The sequence below is a fragment of the Amphiura filiformis genome, chromosome 10 (assembly GCF_039555335.1).
Source record: "Amphiura filiformis chromosome 10, Afil_fr2py, whole genome shotgun sequence".
In the NCBI taxonomy this organism is placed as follows: Eukaryota; Metazoa; Echinodermata; class Ophiuroidea; order Amphilepidida; family Amphiuridae; genus Amphiura; species Amphiura filiformis.
This window is the reverse complement of record NC_092637.1, coordinates 19,269,379-19,296,439: the sequence shown is the minus strand read 5'-3', so window position 1 is coordinate 19,296,439 and position 27,061 is coordinate 19,269,379. Positions and strand designations below refer to the sequence as shown.

At 37.7% G+C, this 27,061-nt stretch overlaps 1 protein-coding gene across 1 annotated transcript; it reads right to left on the bottom strand.

Moving 5' to 3' along the window:
* Positions 1 to 1,272: 1,272 nt before the first annotated feature.
* Positions 1,273 to 16,713, bottom strand: LOC140163244 (ADP-ribosylhydrolase ARH3-like). Its single transcript, XM_072186642.1, has 9 exons — positions 16,545 to 16,713; positions 13,351 to 13,515; positions 12,264 to 12,363; positions 9,408 to 9,618; positions 8,083 to 8,288; positions 5,666 to 5,801; positions 5,161 to 5,174; positions 4,586 to 4,755; positions 1,273 to 1,722 (listed from the first exon to the last, which is right to left on the bottom strand). The coding sequence occupies exons 2-9, from the start codon at positions 13,511 to 13,513 to the stop codon at positions 1,394 to 1,396; spliced, it is 1,329 nt and encodes a 442-aa protein (XP_072042743.1). The 5' UTR covers positions 13,514 to 13,515; positions 16,545 to 16,713; the 3' UTR covers positions 1,273 to 1,393.
* Between the last annotated feature and the right edge of the window lie 10,348 nt (positions 16,714 to 27,061).

Sequence of the window (27,061 nt, the reverse complement as noted above, 5' to 3'; positions counted from 1 at the left end):
GTTTCAATGTTGCAATATTGGCGCTGATTAAGCTGCTGCCTGCAAAATAAATTGCATTGTGTCTGTTTAGTTGTGTTTAATGTATAATTCTAGCAATTTGACCCGCGGGTCACCATTAGAGTTTGAAATAAAACCTTCCTTTTTTTTTAAAACTCAGAAATACAAAATTTTCAGTTTCTTATAGGATAGTAAAAAGCATTTACAAAGCTGGGATTTTGCAGAAAACCCCATTGAAATTGAACAACCAGTTCCAAAGATATGAGCAATTAAAGAGTTTCAAAAACAAGGGGAAACAAAAGGAAATATTTCCTTTGTTTGGCTATATCTCAAAATCAATATTTCCGAGTTCCGACTGATTTTGTTTGATCGCATCACATTGTGTGTTGATTGATTTACAAAATATATACAGTACTCCGAGTAAGCAGCACAATACAAAAATATATGGTACACTACATAAATTCAACAGGATTGGGCTATTCTATTTAAAGTCCACACACACACTATGGGTTTTGAATAGAATAGACAATTGGCCAACTTCTATTTGAAATATTTACTCCAGTTGTGGAAGATATAGGTAAATAATAATACAGGGGGAGCATGGGTTTCAAAATGATTAACCCTGGCAATTACAGTTGAAAATCATACTCCCCCTGTGGAAAATATTTCCAAAATCTTCCACAGGGGGTGTGGATTTTATATGGAATAGCCAAATTTGCTAGTTTAGACTTGATTCAAATTAAAAACCCATTAGGAATAAAACTAAAATGACCAAAAATGTATGAAATAGTTCAAAGATTGTATCTTTCATTGTCAAAAATAAAAAATCAGACCCGCTAGCGACCAATATGCGGATTTAGGGTTTCTCTACCAGAAGTCAATTTGTGCCGAAATTTCTTCCCACAATGCAATAAGCGTTTTGCATAACAATAGATACAGTTTGGAGGCTAATCAATATTCTTTGTTATGCAATACGCATATTGCATTGTGGGAAGGAATTTCGGCACAAATTGACTTCCGGTAGAGAAACTCTAAATCCGCGTATTACAATACACTTAGGTCTAAAATGGTAGAAATTGACCTCTTCCCCCTTAGAACTCCCCCCACCAATTTTATTTCAAATTCACATCGAACTCAAAGACCACAAACTTGAAGACAAAAAGCTGGAAATCTGGTTCAAACTGGAGAGTTCTCATGCCTGCTATCCACTCTTTTTACTGCATTAGAATTGTGTAGCAGATGTAGTAGGTGACAAAGACCTCACAGCCAGTTCCGATCATGGTAATGCCTACCTGTCCATACACCCTACCCTGGGCATCAAAGGAATACAGTGTCTGACATTGAATAATTCACCCAGGTTGAATAAAAACTTTAAAAAAACACACACACACAAAAGCTACTTTTCTTCATCACTCGTGGCTGCACCCTCTTTCGATGTTTCCGTATTCACCATGATACTGTACAAATCATCCGCTTTTTTTAACGCATCCTCGGCGCCCTCGCAAGCCGTAATCCATGGTTTCGGTATTGCTTCTATCCCATAATATGCACCTGCTATAGCACCAGCCATGCTGGCTATGGTGTCGGTGTCTCCGTCTAGCGCTATAGCGTAGAGAATTGTTCGTTGAAATGCGTTGTAATCGGGGAAATCATTCATGGGATGCATGGCGTTAAGGAAGCAGTAGATAGCTGTGGGAACTGAGTAATGAGCTGATATTCTGTTACCTGTAATTAGGCAAAAAAAAGATTAATATTTTATTTTATTTTGACAAATTTGTTAGAAACATGAAGCAATTTTTTTGGTGTTTGTATGTGTGTGCACAGACACAAATATGCGTACATCCAAATCAAAATGATGCACTTGTTGCGTCGGCTGCTACATGTGTCTCATTTCAAATGATAGCTAGGAATAAATACCAGATTCTTCTCTAGTGGAGGCACTTCAAATCATCCCCAAGTCAAATGGTTTAGGAATACAAAGAACATTCCTTAACCATGTGACTTGGGGATTATTTAAAGTGATCTCCACTTGAGATGAGTCTGGTTTATATTTTTAGCTATTATGTGAACTGAGACACATGTAGCAGCCGACAAGTGCATCGTTTTGATATGGATGTACACATATGTAGGTGTGCATCGGTTTAGTATTATATGTTTGAGAACTTCAACTTAAAAGTTCACTTACTTTCCAGAGAACCTATACTTGATGTTTGTGGGCCTTACACATGCCCACATACATGCTGTATGTACCCTAGGGCAAGAGTGTACATGTATACATGTCTGTAAGTTTCATACATTAAAAGACACTAGCTCCTATTCTATTCTTCCAAAGAGAATGTGTTGAACTCACATTTTATTCTGAAGATATTTTCCATAGAAACAATCAGTTATAGAGGCCCTGCATTCTTTTATCGATTGGCTCCAAACAAAGGATTTGAGCCGGTGTCCTTCACCGTAGTTATGGCAGAGTGCAGTCCATTCAATCAAATGTTGTCATCAACCTATTTGATCGTAGTGCAGGGTTATGTGTGTGAGAGACGAACTGTCACGGTAGATTGCAATCATGCTTTTGTTGAATGCATTTGAGTAGTCCACCATATTTACGGGATGATACGTCACATGCAAGGCCTCTATAGTATTTGTACGAGTATGCTGTCTGATGAAGTCAGAGACACAGCTGACAAAAGCTCGACCACTCACACAGGGACTGATGAGTCAGCCTATCTTCTAATCTTTACAATGGGCTATTCCATTAATAATCCACACTCCCCATGTGGAAGATTTGGCTAAAGTCTTCTACGGAGGGAGTATGAGTTTCAAATACAATAGATTTTGGGTAACTTCCATTTGAAATACTCACACCAGTTGTGCAAGATATAGGTAAAGCCATAATACAGGGGGATTATGGGTTTCAAAATGATCAACCCTGAACAATTACATTTGAAAAACATTCTCCCCCTGTGGAAGATATTTCCAAATCTTCCACAAGGGTAGTGTGGATTTCAACTGGAATGCCCAATCGTCTGAGTATTCCAAGAATGTTCTGCTTACCCTAGGTTTATTGCAATAGATGGACTCTGTTTGAATGTTTCAAATCAATATACCGTATTTCGTCAAATAGTCGCCCCCCCTCAAATAAACGCCCCCACCACTTTTTTCAACCAAGATGTTTCAAAAATGCCGATATTTCCATGCTATCTTGTGTAGTAAGCTTACCAAGTTGCGCACATGGTCGATAACAGCGTCAATAATTGGCGAAAATCTGGATCAGAAACCCGGAAGTGAGCCAGAAGTCAGTGTTTCTAGTTCATAGTTCGTCATTTTAGCATGTGTTTTTAGTTTACCTAATGATTTTAACGGGAATTATCGTTCTAAAATTGACCTTGAATAAACGCCCCCCCTTGGGAAAATGTAACGCCCCCGGGGGCGTTTATTTGACTAAATACGGTACTGCAAATAGGATTGGTACAACCCTGGGGTGACCTACCATACCACATTATTCCTGGGTATGTACTCACCCAAATGTTCCACCACATCATCCATACAAATATCTTTATCATCTGCTTAGCCTAAGTTTATTGTAATAGATGGGCTCTGTCTGAATATGTTTCAGATCAATATTTCTGTACATAGGATTGATACAACCATTGAGGTAGATAAGGATAGAGCGCCCTACTCATCGATTCGGGGAGCAGGTCTGCTCAAGATTGCTTGTTGCCGGTTCATTATAAATCAAACCGTGAATTATCCGCTATGAAATAACACACAGTTCCAAAAGCAGCATCAAATCTTACCAAATTAGATGAGATCTACTCTTTTGTGTAAAGATAGACGAAGTTGAACAAGTTATGTATTTTAATGCATTAAATTTCCTAGTGCATTTTCATTTTATGTAATTATTGCTAAATTAAAGGAATGCATGTACATCCTCTATAGGTTTCATCAGCATTGCCCGATCATCTAGACTACTTTGCAACATTTTTTCGGCTTCATTCGCAAAAGTAGTCTAGATGATCGAGTAACAGGACAAATGAACTAGATTTAAGAATGTACTTCTCTTTATTTACAGTATTACGCTAAAACATTGGTGCACAGTAATATGCTAAAATGTGACATGATCAAGGGGAATGAGTCACATGTCGACCCTGGTCGAAAATGAGTTTTACATATGATTCTTAAGAGGACATTTAGCGCTTTCAGAAACTGAAAACCCCATGTTGATACGACTTTTCTTTGCGAAGTTACATCAATGTATCAATCGCAGAAAACAATATAAAACAAAAGAATTTAAACACTTTCTTTGCCAATATCTCAAAATCAATATTAGCGACATCCGACTCATTTCCCTTGATCGTGTCACAAATATGTAATTCATTTAAATTTATTTATCCATACATGCTAAAATTGTTACCATTTTAATAGTATTTGGTGCTGTTTTTGTTAGATTCTTGCATTTCGTAATGTCTTGCTCAGTGTGTGATTTTCAATGAAATGGCAACATACTAGCTCGACCTCGGCGATCTACGTTTATCTACGTCGTTGGATACAACCCTGGAGGTGACCTACCATAATACCCCTGGGTACTTACCTAAATGTTCTACAACATCATCCATACGAACATCTGTACCATTGTCTGCCTTCTCCAAGAATTTCTTGAGTACCCTGAGTTTATGGCAGTAGACCCCCTGAGTTTCAGGTCCACCTGACTCTTCATCTGATACTTCATCATCTGACATCTCTTTACCCATAAAGGTCATCCTAGGATAAACAATGCGACAACATGGTGCTAGTTAGCAGTGGCATAGCCGGGGGAGAGGGCACCTGTGAGAACTCTTTCCCCCCTTGTCAATACCATCCCATTCTTGAGTACCCTGAGTTTATGGCAGTAGACTCCCTGAGTTTCAGGTCCACCTGACTCTTCATCTGATACTTCATCATCTGACATCTCTTTACCCATAAAGGTCATCCTAGGATAAACAATGCGACAACATGGTGCTAGTTAGCAGTGGCATAGCCGGGGGAGAGGGCACCTGTGAGAACTCTTTCCCCCCCTCGTCAATACCATCCCATTCTTGAGTACCCTGAGTTTATGGCAATAGACTCCCTGAGTTTCAGGTCCACCTGACTCTTCATCTGATACTTCATCATCTGACATCTCTTTACCCATAAAGGTCATCCTAGGATAAACAATGCGACAACATGGTGCTAGTTAGCAGTGGCATAGCCGGGGGAGAGGGCACCTGTGAGAACTCTTTCCCCCCTCGTCAATACCATCCCATTCTTGAGTACCCTGAGTTTATGGCAATAGACTCCCTGAGTTTCAGGTCCACCTGACTCTTCATCTGATACTTCATCATCTGACATCTCTTTACCCATAAAGGTCATCCTAGGATGAACAATGCGACAACATGGTGCTAGTTAGCAGTGGCATAGCCGGGGGAGAGGGCACCTGTGAGAACTCTTTCCCCCCTTGTCAATACCATCCCATTCTTGAGTACCCTGAGTTTATGGCAATAGACTCCCTGAGTTTCAGATCCACCTGTCTCTTCGTCTGATACTTCATCATCCGACATCTCTTTACCCATAAAGGTCATCCTAGGATAAACAATGCGACAACATGGTGCTAGTTAGCAGTGGCATAGCCGGGGGAGAGGGCACCTGTGAGAACTCTTTCCCCCCTCGTCAAAACCATCCCATTCTTGAGTACCCTGAGTTTATGGCAATAGACTCCCTGAGTTTCAGGTCCACCTGACTCGTCATCTGATACTTCATCATCTGACATCTCTTTACCCATAAAGGTCATCCTAGGATAAACAATGCAACAAAATGGTGCTAGTTAGCAGTGGCATAGCCAAGGGGGGGAGGGGGAGGAGGTGGCACCTGTGAGAACTCTTTCCCCCCTCGTCAATACCATCCCATTCTTGAGTACCCTGAGTTTATGGCAGTAGACTCCCTGAGTTTCAGATCCACCTGACTCTTCGTCTGATACTTCATCATCCGACATCTCTTTACCCATAAAGGTCATCCTAGGATAAACAATGCAACAAAATGGTGCTAGTTAGCAGTGGCATAGCAAAGGGAGGGGGGCACCTGTGATAACTCTTTCCCCCCTCGTCAATACCATCCCATTCTTGAGTACCCTGAGTTTATGACAATAGACTCCCTGAGTTTCAGATCCACCTGTCTCTTCATCTGATACTTCATCATCTGACATCTCTTTACCCATAAAGGTCATCCTAGGATAAACAATGCAACAAAATGGTGTTAGTTAGCAGTGGCATAGCAAAGGAGGGGGGCACCTGTGAGAACTCTTTCCCCCCTCGTCAATATATACCATCCCATTCTTGAGTACCCTGAGTTTATGGCAATAGACTCCCTGAGTTTCAGGTCCACCTGTCTCTTCATCTGATACTTCATCATCTGACATCTCTTTACCCATAAAGGTCATCCTAGGATAAACAATGCAACAAAATGGTGTTAGTTAGCAGTGGCATAGCAAAGGGAGGGGGGGGCACCTGTGAGAACTCTTTCCCCCCTCGTCAATATATACCATTCTTGAGTACCCTGAGTTTATGGCAATAGACTCCCTGAGTTTCAGGTCCACCTGACTCTTCATCTGATACTTCATCATCTGACATCTCTTTACCCATAAAGGTCATCCTAGGATAAACAATGCAACAACATATGATGCTAAAGCATTTTCCACTCTGATGTGGCAGTGACCTAGCGGTTAAGGTGTTGGACTGTGAATCCAAGGGTCGAGGGTTCGAATCCCAGGTCCGCCTGAGCTTGGTTGGCTCGTTGTGTCCTTGAGCAAGGCACTTCACTCTACTTGCTTAGTGCTTCGGAGGACACTTTAAGCCATCGGTCCCGTGTACATGTATTTGTGACATTAATGCAGTGTGAACGTTAAAGAACGTCACAGACTATTCGAAAAGAGCAGAGGATCATCCCAGTGCTGTTGACTGTACTTCAAAAATACACTCATCTACTCTAGGTTTCAGAGTAAAAATAAGTACCGTATTCATTCTAATAAGCGCCCAGGGCGCTTAACAAAGTCATTTTGGGTGGGTGCTTATTTTTTACCTGGTTTACCTAATTTTTTTGTTAGGGGCGTTTATTAGAGACAAATTTATGTATGTTATAAATGGGTCCTGAGAATGTTCTAGTAGCTTTTCTGATGTAGAAATCTAGTCCTCCAGCTATTTCACTGTATCGACGTCTATGCGTCACTTCAACATTGATGGTACCCGCCTTTAGCAAATTGAAAATACTCTGGGTGGGCGCTTATTGGGGCATGGGCGCTTATTGGAATGAATACGGTACAGCTTGTCTGTACGCAGTGCGATAATACTCATACATGAGGGAGGCACTAATAAGGAAGAAGAAGAAGAAGATATGACCTCAAAGCCTTGAGACAGCTGTTACATGCGCGCATCTATGCAGTGTCTTTAAGCGCATGTGTGTGTACGCCATCGCTTTGAGTGAACACTAGCGATTTGTAACGTCACTGGCACATCAGGGTGGAAAATGCTTTAGTTAGCAGTGGTGTAACCAAGGGGGGGGGAGGGGAAACCTGTGAGAAGTCTTGCCCCCTCTTGCAACATAGAATAACAACAATGTATACAAAATAATGTATAAGAAATTGCAATACCCATTCCTGATTGCGTTCAAACACAGACAGTTAAAACTCATCAATACCATCCCCAAAGGTTTAGAGTTACGACATCTCACATAAACACCCTTACAAATAAAGATTATTCCCCTGGACAATCATCGAATGGAACTCCCTACCTCCTTCTGTGTATATTGCCAAATCAGCTGACTGCTTTGATTAATAATATGTAATATAGGTCGTGTTTTTTTTCTTCTCAGTTTAGCCGTGTTCATTTCAACTGGCGCCTTTAATCACCTCGGCTAGATATTGCTTTCATGCAACTTTGTTGAGTATTTATGTAGATAGATAGATCCTCTGTTTTGGTGTGTGTTGCATGGTTAAAATTAAAATCAAACGTCCTTGATTGGAGGCATTTACAAGCCCACCCCACACACACACACTACACACTCCCATGCATACAATTGTACCTTGCTCTTTTTGCTCCTTTGAGGTTATCATCTGGGTCCTTCTTCTCCTGTGATGACATAATCCCTATCAATTTATCTACATATGTACATCTGCAGAATGTTTTTGGATCGGCATGAAGGGCTAAATGAACGGCGCATGCCTGTAAAATAGCTCCATTATAGCCTAATGCATTCGAATGGGTGATCTGGGCACTACTTTTTGCTATCTGTAATAACAAAGAAAAAATTACTGGGAATCAGCCAAAATGATATATATGTCTGTACAAAAAAATATGTCTATGCCATCTTAATTAAATCCTGAGTCTACAAGCTGCCGGGTGTGTTAATAAAATTGTACATATAGTACTCTTTAAAAATCAAGAAATTATTTTTTTAAGTCTTTCATTGCATCCAAGTCTCATTGAAATCCATCCAAGCTGGCTACAGGAGTGGTGCCAGTGTTATATGTGAGACTATCAATGCATAACAAAATACCTTATTCTCAAAATACAGGCACAGTAAAGTGCCATCTATTTTTCACAACATTTGTGAGATCCTTATATCCTCATAACACATTACCTTGGTATAAGTAACAAAATGTTTGTGTTAGGAAAGCCCTCATTGTACCCATTTTAATTTAAAATTACCCATTTTCAATTGTTTTTGAAAAAAGAAGCTAAATGACCCACACATTTTAGTTTTAGTTTTTTCCAAAAAAAATTACAGCCCCTATATACAGCAAACAATATGTGACTTCTCTCTAGTCTGAAGGGTTGCTAGTTCAAAGGTTCTCTAGTCCAAAGGGTCACTAGTCCGAAAACCAAATTAAGATCACTAAGCCGAAGGTTCATATAGAATTAGGGTTAGGGGTTAGGGTTAGCAAGCTTTATTCTATATTCGGACTAGAGAACCTTATTTATTATTCGGACAAGCGAACCCTCGGACTAGAGAACACAATTTTTGGACTAGCAAACCTTTTTCAAAATTCGGACTAGCTAATGGTAAATTACGTGTTCGGACTAGCAAACTTTCGGACTAAGGAGCCTTCGGACTAGGGAACCTTCGGACTAGAGAGTTGTCGCCAAACAATATGTGACATGATCAAGGGGAATGGATCACATGTCGGCCTTGAGTTTTACACAGGTTTCTAAAGAGGACATTTAGAGCTTTCAGAAACTGAAAACCCCATGTCGATACGACTTTTCTTTGTGAAGTTACGTCAATTTATCAATCGCTGAAAACAATATAAAACAAAAGAATTTGAACATTTTCTTTGCCAATATCTCAAAATCAATATTAGCGACATCCGACTCATTTCCCTTGATCGTGTCATATATCACATATACCTCTATCATCTGAATGAACCTCTCCTCCATACACAGCCCCACTGGTGCTACTCTCATTGCGCCCCCATTGCCATAGGAACCACTACCACCAAACTGCTTTTTCGCTGGTTCATAAGCATCTTTTAACTTGTCGTCACCGAGGGCAGCAAACACATCAATGACATTGCCGCCATATCCTCTACCAGGTTCTTTACTGTACTCTGAAGCAAATCTGTTGGGTGAAATGAAATGGGCTATTGTAGTTGAAATCCATACAATCCCTATGGAAGACATGATCTTAATCTTCCACACAGGGGGTGAGAATTTCAAACGGAGCCACCCATTCAGTGTCGTCTGCTCCAAAATGGGTTATTCCAGTTGAAAACTGTAACCCCCTAAAGAAGACATGATCTTAATCTTCCACACAGGGAGTTTGAATTTCAAATGAGGTTACCTGAATGGGTGATTCCATTTGAAATCTCTCATGTGAATGGATTTGAAAGTCTCTACAACCCTGGACAAAAGGGTTGGAATGAAATTAGTACGGTATTGCAAATGAGCCCCCGTTCCCCCCGATCAGTAGTACCCAACATTGATTGGTGGGGCAGGGGGAGGTAATGGGGGTGAGGGTAATGTTTAGACTTGACACTGAAGAAAGCACCATTTCATCACTCTAAAAATAATGAAAATATGGCCATTAGAAGGTGCACATTTTATTTTTCATTCCAACCTATTTTGTCTAGCATTGTAGAATAAACCATGGTCTCATTTCTTCTTGGTTATGAACTATAACGCAAACTGTGTATCACATAGGCCCATATATAACAGTTCAAGACTTCCGAGATGGTAACCTCCCACCTACCATGTATTTGTTCATACCGCTTATTTCAGGCCTGACACTTTGCTAGAGTAAAATAAGCTTTCACCTGATACAAAAATCTGCCTTTTGATGGGGTAATGTTGGGTAGAGGAGGCTGCCACACCTTTTAATGACCTTTCCGGTAAATCCCATAATTCCTTGCGGTTAGACCAGAGATGTCGTCATTTACAGGTCTAACCACAAGGAATTATGAGATTTACCGAAAAGGTCAATTCTTTCCACACAAGAGTTTTCTTCATTTCAGATCATAATTTTGCATACACAGTGGCGGCGCCATTAGGGGCATGAGGGGCAAATGCCCCGTCAGAACTCTTGACCCCCCTGTTGCCCCTCCCCAGTAAAAACCCAAAATTACGAAAATGTTACCTTTTTTGCAGTAATTTTGCACAAAATGTGTTGATTTTGCCCCCCCCCCCCCTTGAAATTCACTTTTCCCCCTTAATGCCCCCCCCCCAAAAAAAATTCCTGGCACCGCCACTGTGCATACAGTTCTGAGTTTTCAGCTCTAGCACATGTATCATCCCACTGTATTCTACTTCATGTAAAATGGTATTTAAGCTTAAAATTTTCCCATTTCTATTTCTAAAATGCCCAAAATCTGAATTTTGCTCAATTTTATGGTGTTCTGGATTAGCAAATCATTCAATGATTACCTCTTTAAGAAAAGTATAAAATTATGTAATCCCAGCAATCACATGTATCTTTTTTTTTAATATTTCAAAAACATTTGATTCAAAATAATTTGTGCAAAACGTTATTAGGTGCAAACATTTTGTGGTAACATTTTGAAACTGTTATTGAAAGTTGTACATATAACCCAACATTTAAACATTTTCTGGTAACCTCAAAGGAAACATAAAATGTTTTTAAAATGCTATCAACATATTTTGGTCAACATGTTTTTAATTCACATGTTGGGTTTACATGTAAATTATATAAAGGCCATGAAATGTTTTCAAACATAGTCCACTTACGTCCACGGCGAATTCACCGTGACCTTTCCAGCCATAAACCCGCTTATTGAAGATTAAACCGATATATGCAGTACTAAACCATTATATAGTAATCTATTGTCCAATGCAAATTTATTACCACCTGATAATATTGATCCAATGAGCGACCAAATTGTCCGCTACGGACGACTAATCCAATCGATAATGACTCTATTGACATGTACGAGCGGAGCTCCACTGACCGAGTTTTGGAATATTTTTCACTGGTTTGCAGCTGTTTGCTGTCATTTACGCATCAAGGCGGACCACCGTTATTATAAGGACTATGCCAATTATTTAAAGATTGACATGTAGAGAATAAGCCATAATTGATTGACAGAAAGTACTAAATTTGTACCTATGACGGTTTTATGACACCAATCTTCCAAATACGACCAAAAAATGGCTGCCCGGTGAAGCAAAATGTGCATTGGAATAACACGGCGAGTTTGGATAGATGGTAGGATTTCTTTTTAATAAAATGTATGTTCCCCGTTATTAAAGCTTGTACCGGGTTGAAGATTCAGATATTTGGAAAAGAATAAGTAATTGAAACATAGAGCAAGTACTAAAATCATAGCTTTTATACTTTTTGATACTAGTATATGATACTAACTAGTTCATCCCCAATAGCTACAACACAGCGCTACCAGTAGGGTTCAATTGCCTCTTGTGAGTGCCCCTGTGTTGTGTGCATACATGTAGTTAACAATAACTGCATGATGAACAGTTTATACGAAAACACACTTCAACAACAGCTTAAAAATGCTGTCACAATTGTATAATATTTTTGGCAAAATTGTCAACACTTAAATAACATTATGTTAGAATGTTTTGCAGCAAGGTTTTAAAGATGTTTTTGAATTTTATTAACATATTTTATACCCTTTATATAACCTGACATTTAAACATTTTCTGTAAAACGTTTTGTGTTTGCTAAGCTTTGTGTAAATTTTTGAAAATGTTACAAAAACATTTTGTGTTTGCTGGGATACCGACCATTACCTTTTTGCCATATCCATAGGCTTATACTCTCCATTATGTTGTATCAAGGATGCTGTTATTGACCTAGCCATGGCAGTGTCATCTGTGAATTGTAAGGAACCTAAAACACAAACAGATTATAAACGATAGCTATTAGTTGGTACAGTCAGCGACCATCAATTATTTTATATTATTGGTCACAAACCCAGTTAAAGCTTAAAGTTCTACTTTGTTTGGGTTATAATTGGCGAAAAACATGATTCGATTTTAAAGTCCTAACTTTTATGCTCACATTTTCACATAAGCGCGCACCCTGCAGTCAAGCCTTATGCAACACACATTTAGCATAGATGATGTGCCCAACTGCATGCACACTATTATATTTTAAAATACACAATATGTTGTGAATCTCATTTTTTGTCGCCAATTATGACCCTTTTTTTCTGGAATTATAACAATTTGAAAATCACGCCTCATTTTTAGTCCACGAGTCATAAATAATGTGCTTTGAACAATTAATGCCTACTACTGAATACCACTGAGCGCTTGATACTTCAGGTACAGCCACAGAATAAGAGAAAGAGAACCGGGACTCAACCGTCATCTTGATATAGACATGGAGCAAAAATTGGGGGTATTCGGTTTCCCTCGGAATGCGCTTGAGGAATTCTGATCATGCAAGCGCGACATGGATGATAGGCACATTTAAGAGATGCACTTGATGCATCCTGCACGCGAGTACCAAGACGCTTGAGATGAGATGCAGAATTGTTTTTGTTCGTCTCCGCGCACCATGGCAAGGACCCGAATACCCCTAATTTTCTCACCATAGCTGACAGCGCGATTGTACATGGCGGTATATAGGGAGTCCCGGTTCTCCTTCTCTATATCTGTGGGTACAGCTCATTTACTACTCCTTGGACAGGATTCAAAATGAATTCTCATCATTAAAATCTTATATTTCAAGAATTTCAAGACGTGCATGAAAGCTGTCTTATTATATGTAATTAACAAATCAATCAATCTTGTTTGGTTCAAGAATTAAAAATACTTAAAAAATACAATTTCTAACGGTCCAGTGTTTTTAGAGACACCTTGTAAGTCATACCTGGAGGCACAGATGGTATTTTCTCGGCAAATTTCCTGACATATCGAGGTGAGCCACCGCTTCCAGTCACTTCAAATGGCGCCCCCACACAGTCGCCAATCACGCCTCCAACCAGACAACCCTGGAAACGGGAGCGCAGACTTGCACGCACCGCTGACATCATATCTATGGTATAGTAAATGGATTATATTTAACTTAAACCAATTTTTTTTAAAGGAGTATTTCGTGATCCTAGCATCCTCTTTTTATGACATTTTCCAGTAGATATCCATGAAAAAAGCTTATTCCCCAAATTTCAGTTGATTCCGATTTTGCGTTTGTGGGTTATGCATGATTATGTGTATTACACTGCTCCATAGGCGACTGTTGTAATTTTGTTCTGGTATACCAGAACGAAATTCAAATTTGGCGATATTTTTGCTAAACGAAATAATTTGCAAGAAATATTTGGTACATAAACATTATGTAGCCAGAGGTATCCAGTGGTATAAAAATCTCAACTTTTTTTGAGAAAAGTGGGGGATGAGGCTGTGGATCACGAAATGCCCTTTTAAATAGGTGTGAATAGGGATATATCACTAACTTCATGTTTTGTTAAAAGAGTGCAGAAATGGTTAAAAAAATTCAAGATTCCAACAACTCTGAAAGGAAAAAAAAACATTTTTCAAGAATTTACAATATTAGGGTCAGTACTCTAATTTCTTATATATATTTTTGGCCTTAGCACTGTTTGATTTTATTGAAAAGATTGGAGTATGTTTGCTCATTCATAATTTGATTTCAAAACAATTTGACACTTTTTGGAAAAATATATCAACAAAAGTAAAGCAACTGGATAAATAATATTACAGTATGTCCGGTGTGGACAAATAAGCTATCTCTCCTTACGTTTACTCCGTTTAGTCCTTTTAGAAGGGGGTAACTGAAACATCATAGAAAAAGCAATAAGAAAAAAAAAGAAGAGTGCCACATACCTAAATTTAAAAGAAAGTTAAAGTTAAATTGAAAGTAGGGCCAAAAAGAAATTCCCAACTTTGATGGCACTTTTCATCTGAAGAGTGTTTGGATTTTTTGTTGTTGTTGTTTATTTGTAAATCTAACATGCCACTAAATTTTTAGTCCAAATTTAACACAAATTTTTTTTGGTTTTGGGTATTTTTTTCTACAATTTTTTGGGAATTTCATATATACATTATACCAGAAGACCGAAAATCCTATCCATGTTTGCAGTAAATCCCTGTATGGTCAATTCGAGGGTTGACAAACAGAAGGCCTTAACTCAAAAAGTGCTTTTTTGAGAAAAATGAGTAAAATAATATTTTGCATTGAAATGTGACCAAGTATTATTGTGCTATCAGGGGTGTGATTGGTGCTTTAAGAAAAAACCCCCAAGGCAATGAAATTGCGAAGCGGAGCTCTCGCCTGTTGCGGCCGGGGGTCCAGGGGCCCGCTTAAGGGCCCCTGGTGGGGTCCAGGTGCAACGCCCCAGTGGGGGTCGAGGGGGCCAACACTTGAGCACCACTGGAGATGCAATTTCATGGGGTAAAATGCAAAAATAAGAAACTGTTAAAATACTTCACTTTATAGTATAAAAACATTTACTATCTGTGAATACATACTTCCAGTATCATATCATTCACATACACATGAGAAATTGCATCACCATTTTTGCACAGTACAGTGTGTCTATAAATCATCCAGTCAGGGTTCTAAGGAATTTTCATTTAATAAAATGGGAGATTTTCTCATATCTGGAAACTGAAAATTCGGAAATGTGACATCTCTGTTAAGCATTTAGCTCTTGGTCCAGGGCCACTCCAAAAGCGAAAAAAAAAAAAATTTAAAAAAAAAAAAAAAATTTTTTTGAAAATCAGGAATTTTTTTTAATCCCAAAAATCCGGAAATCCGGAAAAATCCAGAAAAATCACACCCCTGTGCTATAGATGCAATAGGAAGTTGATTAAGTTAAGGGAACTGGAATGAGCGTTTTGAGCGTTTTCGACAGCATTTTTTTGTGGGACATGAGAGCACATCAGGCGTATCGAATTGCATTCTGAATATCGAAGAATGTCTTTCTGATATCAAATAATTTTCATTTTATGAAATTCACGATATAATACAAATTTTATGACAAATTATTAAAATTTGATATTTTTCACATTTTGGAGATATAACAGTCCTCAAAGTAAATTTTATAAATTTAATGATATAGTCTTAAAGTGATGTAGCTGGGAGGAAAAGCCGACGATCAATTGAAAAATATTAAAGATATGGATTTTTTCCCCAAAAGACCTTATTTTTTTTTGGTGTTTTGGGAAAAAATCCATATCTTCAAAACGAAAGGTCAAAATTTTCAATTGATCGTCGGCTTTTCATCCCACCTACATACACTTTAGGTATAAATCATCAGTTTTATAAAGTTTACTTCGAGTACTGTTAAATATCAAAAATATCAATTTTTAATTTGCCATAAAATGTGTATTACATTGCGAATTTCAAAAATCAAAATTATTTGATATCAGAAGGCCATTCTTCGTATTCAGAATGCAATTCGATATGTCTGATGTGCTCTAATGTCCCACAATAAATACTGTCCAAACGTTCATACCCCTCCCTTAAGGCTTTATGATTTTAAGAATTACAGATTATTTTGGTACCAAAATCTCAAAATGGCCAAAAGTGAGTTAAGGCCTTCTGTTTGTCAACCCTCGAATTGTACTAAGTACCCCTCTTGATCTCATAGAATACACATATTGGTAAAAATATGTTTTAAAAGAATTTCATGATTAATGATTTTAAATTAGCCAAAAATATTTCATGTGTATAAGAATGTAAGATTTGAAAGTTTATTTTGACTAACGTTTGAGTCAAAAATAGGTGGGAAATGCATTGAGCATTGGATGGGGGTATAGCATAGAAGTCTTATTACTGCCCGAGGGGCACTCAAATTTAAGGAACAGTCGTCGGCGCTGAAAAAAGGGGTTGTTGCCACTGCACATTCCAGTATAGCTGGGACATGTGAGTGCTGCAAAGAAGAGTATTTTACAACTACATGTACCAAGAGCATGATGGGAAGATTAGCAACATTGAATAACATATGGTTGACATCCTAAAAAAAACACAATAAGGGTGCACAACACTATACTACAGGGGAGGGACTAATCATAATAATATAATGCAAACAAAATCCATACCATTCAAACACCAAAAGAAAGCAAGAGAGATTAGTACTCAGTGCTCAGCAATGGATCACCATGCAGTGTTACATGCACACACACTAGTCCTATCCCACTGACAGTAAATCTTGGTGTCTAATACTAAAGACAAAATAAAACAAAACAATAATTTACTACAAACAAATAATGATGGCGATGGTGATGACTCTAACCTGGAGGTGGATTCTGACCGGGTACCCATGCGAGACAAGCACAAAGTATCCAGACTCCCACAAGAGGTATCAAATCCAAAAAATGACTCTCTATGTTCCATGTTAGGGTTAGAGAAAATAAAGGTAAGGCCTTACAGATGCTGTATTTAAAATCATACACATGTATGGTAACCCCATGCATGGGCAGTGGGCACTACCTTTCTTACAGTACCTCTGATTGGTCAATTACATGATGTAATCATCTGAGTAACCAATGAAAATAGAGATTTTAGACCTCTTTGCATTTTTTAGCTTTTAAATCCCCTTCAATCCAACTGACCACATCTCTGATTGGCTCAATACATGATATAGTCCTCTTTGTAACCAATCAAAGTTGTTCTGAGAGGCTGTTAATTCGGCTGGTAGTGCCCATGAGATTATGAAAAAAAGAAAAGAGGGTACCATACTACAGTCATACAAAATATCATACACAAAAAATATTTACATAAAATATAATATGCTGTTTAACAAGCAGTTATACAAGAAAAATGTAATGCGCTATTCCAGTTAAAATCCATACACCCCTATATGACCTAAAAGAAGATTTCAAATGAAATCACCCATTCAGGTAACCACATTTGAAATTCACACTTCCATGGGGTGTATGAATTTCAACAGGAATAGCCTAATTATACAGCAAATATTACATATATCAAGTTCAAAGTTCAGATCAACATTTTAAGTACAATGTAAAACAAATAACTGGACCAAGACTAGTTCACGTGTGAGAAGTGCAAACATAATACATGCCATTCCAGAAAAATACAGTGCTAATTTTTTAGAATTAAAAAATACTTTCTTGTTTTACCAAATGATAAAAAAGTCAAAGTTGAATATTTTCATCACAAGTCTAAGCATTCAAAATCTTGAATATTTTAATCCTTTGACCCATAGCGGCTCACGGTAACCTGTACCATAGTCCCGACGAGCCGCTATAGAGGCTTCTACCATGGTGTGTCAAAAACCCGAAGAGTCGCTAAAGCGGCAAAATGCTGAGGCGATTTTCGAGTGCATTAGGAATCTCAGGGTTGGATGTACGGGACTATGTGGTAGTCCAGGGTTCAAAGGGTTAAGCTAAGATTTAGCTCACAATTTTAATATTTTATATTAATTTTTATAATTGATCATGACACAGATTAGAAATTTAGACCTTAAAATGAGTCTTTGTACATGTCTTTAGGCTCAATTGTCACAGCATACAAAAATGCTTTAAAAACCCACTGTATTTGGCATTTTATAGTATGTAAAACAGGGTCCTAATTGGCATCACATATCTTTCACAACTGGAGTGAGTATTTCAAATGGAAGTTTATACCCATTGTCTTTTCTATTTGAAACTCATACTCTCCTTGTGGAAGGCTTTAGCTAAATCTTCCACAGGGTAGTGTGGATTTTAAATGGAATAGCCCAATGATCCCATCTGTGCATGTGATGTGCAGTATTTTATGGTGAACTTGGATTTCTTTTAAAATACTGTATTAATTAATGGATAAAAAGTAATAAAAGTAAACCGACTGACCAAACCTGACTAGATGGAGCTCTATAGGGCAATACAGATTTTGTTTAGGCTTAAGATCACAAAAACAAAGGGGAGGGCAATAATAAGAAACATTATTTTGTTTTCAGAATCTTGCATTCTGTATATATCCTAGCTGTCCATCTATATCACCATTTGAACAGTATGTGCATGCAAATAAACAAGCAAGTTATAACAACAAATAAATTAGATGGATATTTTGGACAATCAATGTAATGGTCTTGCTATGATGAGTTAAAAAATATTGTGTTTGACTTCATCTCATCTTAAAAACTGAAACTAACTTGACCAGTGAAGTTGTGTATAGTGCTCCATCGATCCAATTTTATATCAAAATTGCCCAGGCTGGAATCCACCACTGTGTTATAAAAAATACTAAAGAACACAACGGACTAATCCAGTTCAAATCCATACGCCTCCTATGGAAGATGTGACCTTAATCTCCCACAGAGGGAGTGTGAATTTCAAATGGGGTTACTTGAATAGGTGACTCCATTTGAAATCCACACCCTCTACATTTGTATGGATTTCACTTGGAATAACCCAATCTTAACAAACCTGTAGAAGGTCTTCTCTACAATCTTTCCCACTTGTTCAAGTTTGCCTACAGATTTTCATTCATACCAAGCAACAGAGGATTGCAACACGTTGGACTTGATTCACGAGACTGACAAATAAGTGACCTGTAAAGTACTCTTCAAGAAAACAAGATTTTTTTAAATACTAGAAAACTTAAATTGTAGATTCTTTTGTAGTGGTACCAAAATTAGAATAATTTAGAATTAGAATCATGGAAGCTTTACCACTTGCAGTTAGGGTTTAGGATTATGGTTATAGTTAGGGTTAGGTTTAGCTAATCACAGCCCATTACAGTTTGCCCCATCCCCCAAATATTTTTCTTGCCCCCCCCCCACCCCGGGCTTAGGCAGCCACCTGTGTAGGGAGTGTTTTACACACCCAAATTTGTAAATACACACCCTGATTTTTTAATTTATACACCCAAACCTTCAAATCCTGCCAAAGACCCTGCTCCCCTACTTTTAACCAAAATTACGAAAATATTCCCTTTTTGCAGTAATGTTTACACAAAATTTATTGATTTTGCCCCCCCCAAAAAAAAACCGGCCAGCCGGGCCGGCAACTAGATGCCAGTCAGAAAAGTTACCGGCCAGGCCAAAAATATACAGGCCAATGGCCGGCTGACCGGCCCTATTTCGAACGCTGCTTGCATATTAAATTGGTACCCATGCTTGTCACAGCATCTCAAAATTTGACCCTAAATGGCGTACCAGTATTCAGGGTAGCAAATTTCACACCTTATTGGCGTAAGATATTAGAAATTGTACCCCATAAATGGCGTAAGACATCAAAACGGACCGCTAAATGGTGTTAAATGGTGTTAAAACAATTTTCTCACTTAATATGAGTACTAATAGGCATAAAGAGACTGGAACTACATTGCTGATTGATTAATTCTTTTTTTTTAAAGAAATTAATGGATAAATCAGACCGGAAAATAAGATGATGAACACTCTGCGAATAGGTGACCCTTATCATCGAAGACGGGTTGAAATTACAACCCTAAATATCAAAAATTACCCTTAAAATGTACCGTACCCATGTTCCTAAAGATATCGTCGACGCCAGCATGCGACCCTTTTTTGACATTTGTTGTGATGAGCATGTGTACCCAAGTGAATCCCCTGGGTTGATCGAGAAGTCTAGCCATGAATTTTTGCTCACCGAATAGCTTCACATTGAGACTAGAGACCATTGCATTCAAAATCTAGTCGGATTCACTGAAGCATGACACAGTGTACAGCAATGACTATAAGTAAACACATGCAATCACAATGGGCAATCGCATCAGAATGTTGCTAAAATTGCACTTCTACAAAATTTTGTAATGTTCAAAATAGGCAATTTTTACTCAAAAGATACAGTTCATTCATCAAAATAACTTTCATCAAAATTTCAACATTAACAGAATAAATAACATCTGCTGCACAAAATTTCAATGCTGTCCGACCAAAAAATGATAGGAATGTACTCTAGCATCAAATGCGTAACTATCTTGTGCAAAATCAAAGCTAGAGTTCCTGAGTAAGGCACTTGACGTGCTGTCTTTTTATAGGCTAAATAGCCATGGGAGTTTCGAATCATAGGTATGCTAGGTGAATTCAAATCTGCCATCAAACTGCATCATTTTATAATCAAATTAAAGCCCTTGAGTAAAGAAAGCCAAAACTGAAAACCTTTTTGTCATAGCACTTTCCGTAGCAAAGTTACATCTTGTCAAAGATTGACTTTCATCAAAAATATTCAGCCAACATTTAATGCATTGAACTTTAAAAAACAAAACAGATAGTCTAATGATAGTGCTGCTATCACAATCTCTCTAAAATTCCATGTGCGATTACTCGAGGACTCTAGCTTTGAATTTGCACACGATAGTTACGCATTCAATGCTAGAGTACGTTGCTATCATTTTTCAGGCGGACAGCGGTGCAAGTTTTTACACTGGAGGTTATTTATTCTGTTAATGTTTTTGGAGGAGTTATGTCGATGAGTCAACTGTAGGCCTACCTTTTCAGCAAGATTTGCATATTTTGGACATTCTAAAATTTTGCTGACATGTAATTTTAGCAACATGATCGGCTATTACTTCTGAACTTCCATTGCTTTACACGTGTCATGCTTCAGTGAATCCGACTAGATTTTGAATGCAATGGTCTCTAGCCTAGAATGTGAAGCTATCGGTGAGCAAATTCTTGGCTAGACTTCTCGTAAATGTGCGATTGTCTCATCACAAAAAAAATCAATCAGTTGAAGTATAGACAACATATTTATGTAGGTTTCCTTGACAACTCTTTTCTTTTAATTTTCTATGTAAATATGTATTGTGTTTGGGCCCTGGTTTAGGCCAATTTAGCTGACTAGCAAATGTGTTAATTAAGGGTTTGCCTCTCATACCTACATGTACATCAGAGAGTATTAGTAATTATTTAGACCAAATTTGTTTCAAAATTGCCATTCCTCACCAGTGTTTACTCTCTCTGGAAATTGGGTGCGCCAAATGAAACATTTTCTTCCCAAATTGGCCCAATTTTGGCCCAGTAATTCCCCAAATTGACTAATTGTAATACAGCATTACAAATTTTTGTGAGACAAAAAAAATTTTCACTGGGCCAAAATTGAGACATAAATTAGTTTAAGCTTGTTAGAATATTTTAATATTCTAAATTTTAATATTAAAATATTACTATTTCATCAAGGTTTAAAAACCTTGATGAAATAGTAATATTTTAGCCCTATATAGCGCGGGTGGTCTAAAAGTCAGGATCGCCCAGCCTCTGAGTAAACACTGTTCCTCACCCAGCACCCCCACCCCGCCACCCCCTTAATCCATGACCATGGGAACGTGTCTCGTGATCGTCACTTTCAGGCATGGAAGTACTAGTACTTCCATGTTTCAGGTAAGCTTAATTTCACGAACGAAATTCGAAAACACATGAACGCATGCCATTGACATTATTATTTACGTCAAATTTAGCAAAAAGCAAACCTTATTTTACCTTAGTTATGAAAGCAGGAAATGTTTCTAGATCATACAGCTCATTTGCAGACTTACGTGTACCGTGAAATCCACAGTAAGATCATTCGTTTCTTTCTTTAAAAGCCGAAATATGTGTTTATTTCTCAAAATTGCATCCGGAAATTTTTTCCCAAATCCCGCTAAATGCAGCCCGTCTTCCATTAGTGGCTTGCACCTGTCTAACCGTCAGATGGCGCTATTAACTTTCCATTTGCGTCATTTGCGTTGCGTTCACACCACTCCACGCCATACATAAATTCTCCCAGTCACATTTCCCCAATATGAAATTTAAAAAAAGTTAAAATTTAATTTTAATTTTACTTCTTTTAAAGTTTGGCAGAGGCCGCTTTGGATATGCTCTATGAGCCTAGCGCCTTAGACCACTCGGCCACTTGTCTTGATGGAATCCATTTGAAACTTATTTGAAGATATAATCGCAACTTCAATATAGGCCTACCACGTGACAAGCAAAAGCAGAAAACGTACCATATTTTGGAATTTTATTTCCCTAAAAACATTAATGTGTATTAATAGCGCTCAATTGTTGTTAATCCGAAACATGATAAATGCGCGTCTATATGGACAATACATTGTATCGATTTTGACATGTGCTCGCACGGTGTCAGTACATTTCCATGGTCAGTAAAATACTATAGAGGAACCTACCATTTTTCTTGTATGTCGTTCGATGTTTTTATCAATTACATAAAAAATCCATTTTAGACCCCAAATGTTTTTTCAGGAAATAAAAGATTAGATTACCATAAAAACGAAACAGTAATCTTTTGCCGGGTCTAATGTTATTTATACATAGAATTTTCAACGTTTTTCTATCCTTATTCTTGCTCAATTAAAAAATATTTTGGCGTATATAAAATTGAAATAAAATTCTCTGCCTCATAAACGACATCAAGTGCCACAATTGGGTATCACGAATCGTTATATATGATGTGCAGTTAATATTCATATTTTCTTTTATACAGAGGATGCTTCAGTTTTGACAGGAAAAATATTTTCTTGAAAACCCTCTCACTCGGTTATTTCAAAACGGTAACCACGCTTCCCTAGAATGTGCAATAATTTAGCATTAAAATTTTTCTTATTCTAACAGCAAGCGTTTCTAGAATGAATTATGGCGAAATGTGGTGTACGTTGCGTTCAACCTGTTCAACCTGTTTGCGTTGTCACGGAATTTGTATAACTAGGTGCTACAACAAAATAAATTTTGTAATTTTAGCATAGTTTGGTCCAAAACATCGTGTTTTCGGGCTAAAAAGAAACATGCACATAGTACACTGGGGGTACATGGATGGATTGGGGACTGAAATTACCCGCATTATCCCAAAAGAGAGAAACTCAAAAGCTCACACAAAATTAAACATATCAAAATTACCTCAAAAATCAGCAGTGCCTAATTTGCATAAATCCAAAATGGATGCAGGGGTGAACTATTTTCAAAGTTGGTCAAATCTTGTTAAACCCATACCAATGTCATAAGGAGCTATAAGGATTCAGAAAAACTAGTGACCCATAGCTACCTGAGCCTACCCATCACCAAAGTTCTTTTTGCTTATAACTCAAAAGCTATTATCGGAGACGGGTCAAACTATACTTTTTTACTTTTATCTTAATCCTTAATGATACATTAATATTGCATTTAAGCCCGGGGGTGCGGGGCGTTCAACTTTGAAGTGACCGTGTGCCAATAGGCCCCTCTTTTGAAGTCAACCATACCCGATGACCCCTTTTTAAAAAAAAATGATACCCGATGACCCCCCTTTTTTTTACTGCTGCGGCTACCCAATGACCCCCTTTTTTTGGTTGCGGCTATCCACTGACCCCTTTTTCTATATTTTCTAGAATAGCATCATCAAAATGCAGCAAAATAATGAAACTTTCAAATTTTGCTCCATTTTTTAAAAATTATGCCGAAACTTTCAACATTTTGCTCAATATTTTCAAAATTTTCTATTCGATGACCCTTTTTTTGAAATCTTATACTCAAATACCCCCTTTTTTTCAAAATATTATACCCAATGACCCCCTTTTTGGTTTTGTTTGTACCCAATGACCCCCTTTTTTAAAATAACGTTTTGTACCCGATAGGCCCCCACTTCGCGACGCCGGTAAGGCATATACCCGTCACTTCTAAAGTTGAGTTGAAATTTCACTCCTGCGACCATTTTGGATTCATCATGCAAATTAGGCACTGTTCCACTCTTCAAGTTGGATTTGTAGGCAGTGGCGGGCCAGGAATTTTTTTCGGGGGGGCAAAGTGAATTTCAGGGGGCAAAATCGGCAAATTTTGTGCAAAATTGCCGCAAAAAGTGTGTTTTTGTGTTTTTACTGACTGGGGGTAACAGGGGGGAATGAGTTCTGACGGAGGATTTACCCCCGTGGGCGCCACTGTTTGTAGGGACTTTTGAACGGTGTTCTGAATATGCTTTTCTGAAATTAATGGTGATTAAATGGATTCTGTTGCATGCAATGGCTTAAAATATGAATTTTCAAATATGAACTTCATGCCAATTATTTAGTGCTATACGTTGGCATCGGAATTGCTTGTGGTTCAATCATTTTTTCATTTCATTTATTCGTTATTTATTCAGGAAAATTCCATCAATACAAACGTACTGGTCTCCCTGGAAGCCCTGATAACATTGATATACAAATAATATTATGAGAATATGATATGAATAATATACAAACATGGAAATTTAGAACAAGTTCAAATTCGTAAATTAATGAGGAGGGCTATAAAAAGTTCCTTATTAATGTCTTAAATACATAGGCCTACATATACAAAATCATAGGGCATTCTTGAACTCATTCAAGCTTAGTGAATCCAAATTGGCACAGAGATTTAAAGGAAGTCTATTCCATGAAGTGGCAGCTCTATAATGAAAAGTTCTCTGCCCAGAAGACCAATTTGTTATGTGATTGACTTCGAGTGTCTATAGAATGAGTAGAGGAGGTGAAGGTAAATTGAGATGACAAATAATGTGGAGCAATGTTCTTTGGACATTTAAAAACTAAAATAAGTAACTGATTCTCCCACCTACTATCAAGTTTAACCCAGTCCAGATCTTTCATCATTTTGTCCACTGATGTTCTAATGTCTGCAGAAAGTAAAATACGGGCAAGTCTATTCTGCAGAATCTGAAGCTCATTTTGTGGGAAGCACTAACATTTGACCAAACAGAGCTGCAGTAGTCAAAATGAGGAAAGACAAGGGCTTGAGCAAGTGTTTTGACTGATCTAACAGGGACTACTTTTTCACTCTACAAATAACACCAATATACGTTTTGATACATTAGAAGAAAGATAATTAACATGCTCATCCCAAAAAGATGTGGATCAAATGTAACTCCTAAATACTTATACTTATCAACTCTTTCAATGCTCTCACTTTTGTAAGTGAGGGATATGTTTTTTATAATTAGTTAAAGCTTGCCTTGTTCCAAACAACATCAACTTCGTGTTCTTAGTATTTAGAGTTAAATGATTAGACTGAAACCAGTCAGCAATTTTCTTCAGATTCGCATTAATAATAAGGGGTGCATGTGCAATAAGGAGTGGTTCAATAATTATGTGTACTCCGGGGTGGTGAATTATAGGGGCAAACGCGACAAAGAGTTTTTGGCAGGCCAAAGGGGGGGCATTTTGGCAGGTCGAAAGGGGGGGCAACATTAGGAACACGTTCAAATATGCCAAACTCCCTGCTCGCTGTGCTCGCATTATATGATAAGACAATTTAAGGTTTTAAATTCGGGTTCCCCAAAATCTTAGTGTGTAAAGGGGGGGAGATTTTTGGCACGTCAAAAGGGGGAGGTTTAGGCCTATTGGCATGTCAAAGGGGGGCAAAGATTTTTGGCACGACCAAAGGGGAAAAGCGATTTTGGCAGGCTAGACCACTTTGAGAATTCACCACCCCGGGGGTACACATAATTATTGCACCACCTGCACCCCTAATTATGTGCACCCCAAGGTGTTTGAGGTTTTAAATTTGGGTTCCTCAAAATCTTGCATGTGTGTAAAGGGTGGGGATGGGTAGATTTCTCCGTAGTTCACTTGCCCATTTTGTATACTTTGGCTATTACATTTAAGCATAAAACTCTGATTTGTATATTAATTGTGTGCAATTGATAGAATTTCACATCTGATCTTTTCAGTCACCGTACTCCCTCTGTTTACTAACTTGGGCTTTCGCGATTAATAATCTGGTAGATTCTAAACTCAGAATATCAGTATTGAAGTGCCATTATAATTATGACATTATGATATGTTGCATTCAATAATATAAGCCTAAGCCTACGTATAGTTTACTGTTACTGTCACTAATGATAATTATAATATTACTTTTTGATAACCATTTATTAGTATTTTGATGTCATAGATATAAGTATTATTTCGAGTTCAACTGAATGCGTTCATCATGATTAATAACATATGTTTATTTATCAAAATCGACTATGGCATAGTCTAGGGGGGATATTTTGGCACGTCAAAAGGGGGTGGCACGTTCGGAAGAGGAGGGCAAAGAATTTTGGCACGGCCGGGGAGGAAGCGATTTTGGCACACCATTTTGAGAATTCACCACCGCGGGTTTACATAATTTGCACCTTTTCCTTAATTATCTTATAAGAATGGACCAAAATCACATTTTCATGTAAGATGTCCTATTTGCCATTAATACGCGTCTTAATTTAGGCTTCATTTTAGCACATCTATGCTACTACCAAAAGGTGCAAAAAATGAATATTGATGATTTTTATGATTTTCCGAATGAGCAAATCACTGAATGGACCTTTAAGTTGAAATAATAACTAAAAAAGTTGGAAATAATAAAGTAATGTTTCATGTCATTTTGGTCCGTTCTTATATGACACATTATGTCTGTGTATCATCTGTTTTGTATACTTCCAGGTATCTTTAAGTTGAAATATTAAAAAATGGAAATAATATTTCATTTCATTTTGGTCCGTTCTTATATGACCTATTATATCTGCGTATAATCATTAAAAAAAAAATACTGTTGTTATGTTTCATGTTATTTTGGTCCGTTCTTATATAATTTATATGACTTATTATGTCTGTGTATTATCTGCTGTGTATCTTTAAAGGCCATTTCAGTGATCTCAGCGAAAGTATA

Bases quoted from the DNA above. Each gene is read 5' to 3' on its own strand.
- LOC140163244 (XM_072186642.1), bottom strand. From the start codon at position 13,513: ATGATGTCAGCGGTGCGTGCAAGTCTGCGCTCCCGTTTCCAGGGTTGT. The intron at 8,289-9,407 runs GTATATGTGATA...TTGTTATTACAG, and splicing joins GGTTCATTCAGATGATAGAG to ATAGCAAAAAGTAGTGCCCA. The intron at 1,723-4,585 runs GTAAGTACCCAG...GCCTAATTACAG, and splicing joins TGATGTTGTAGAACATTTAG to GTAACAGAATATCAGCTCAT.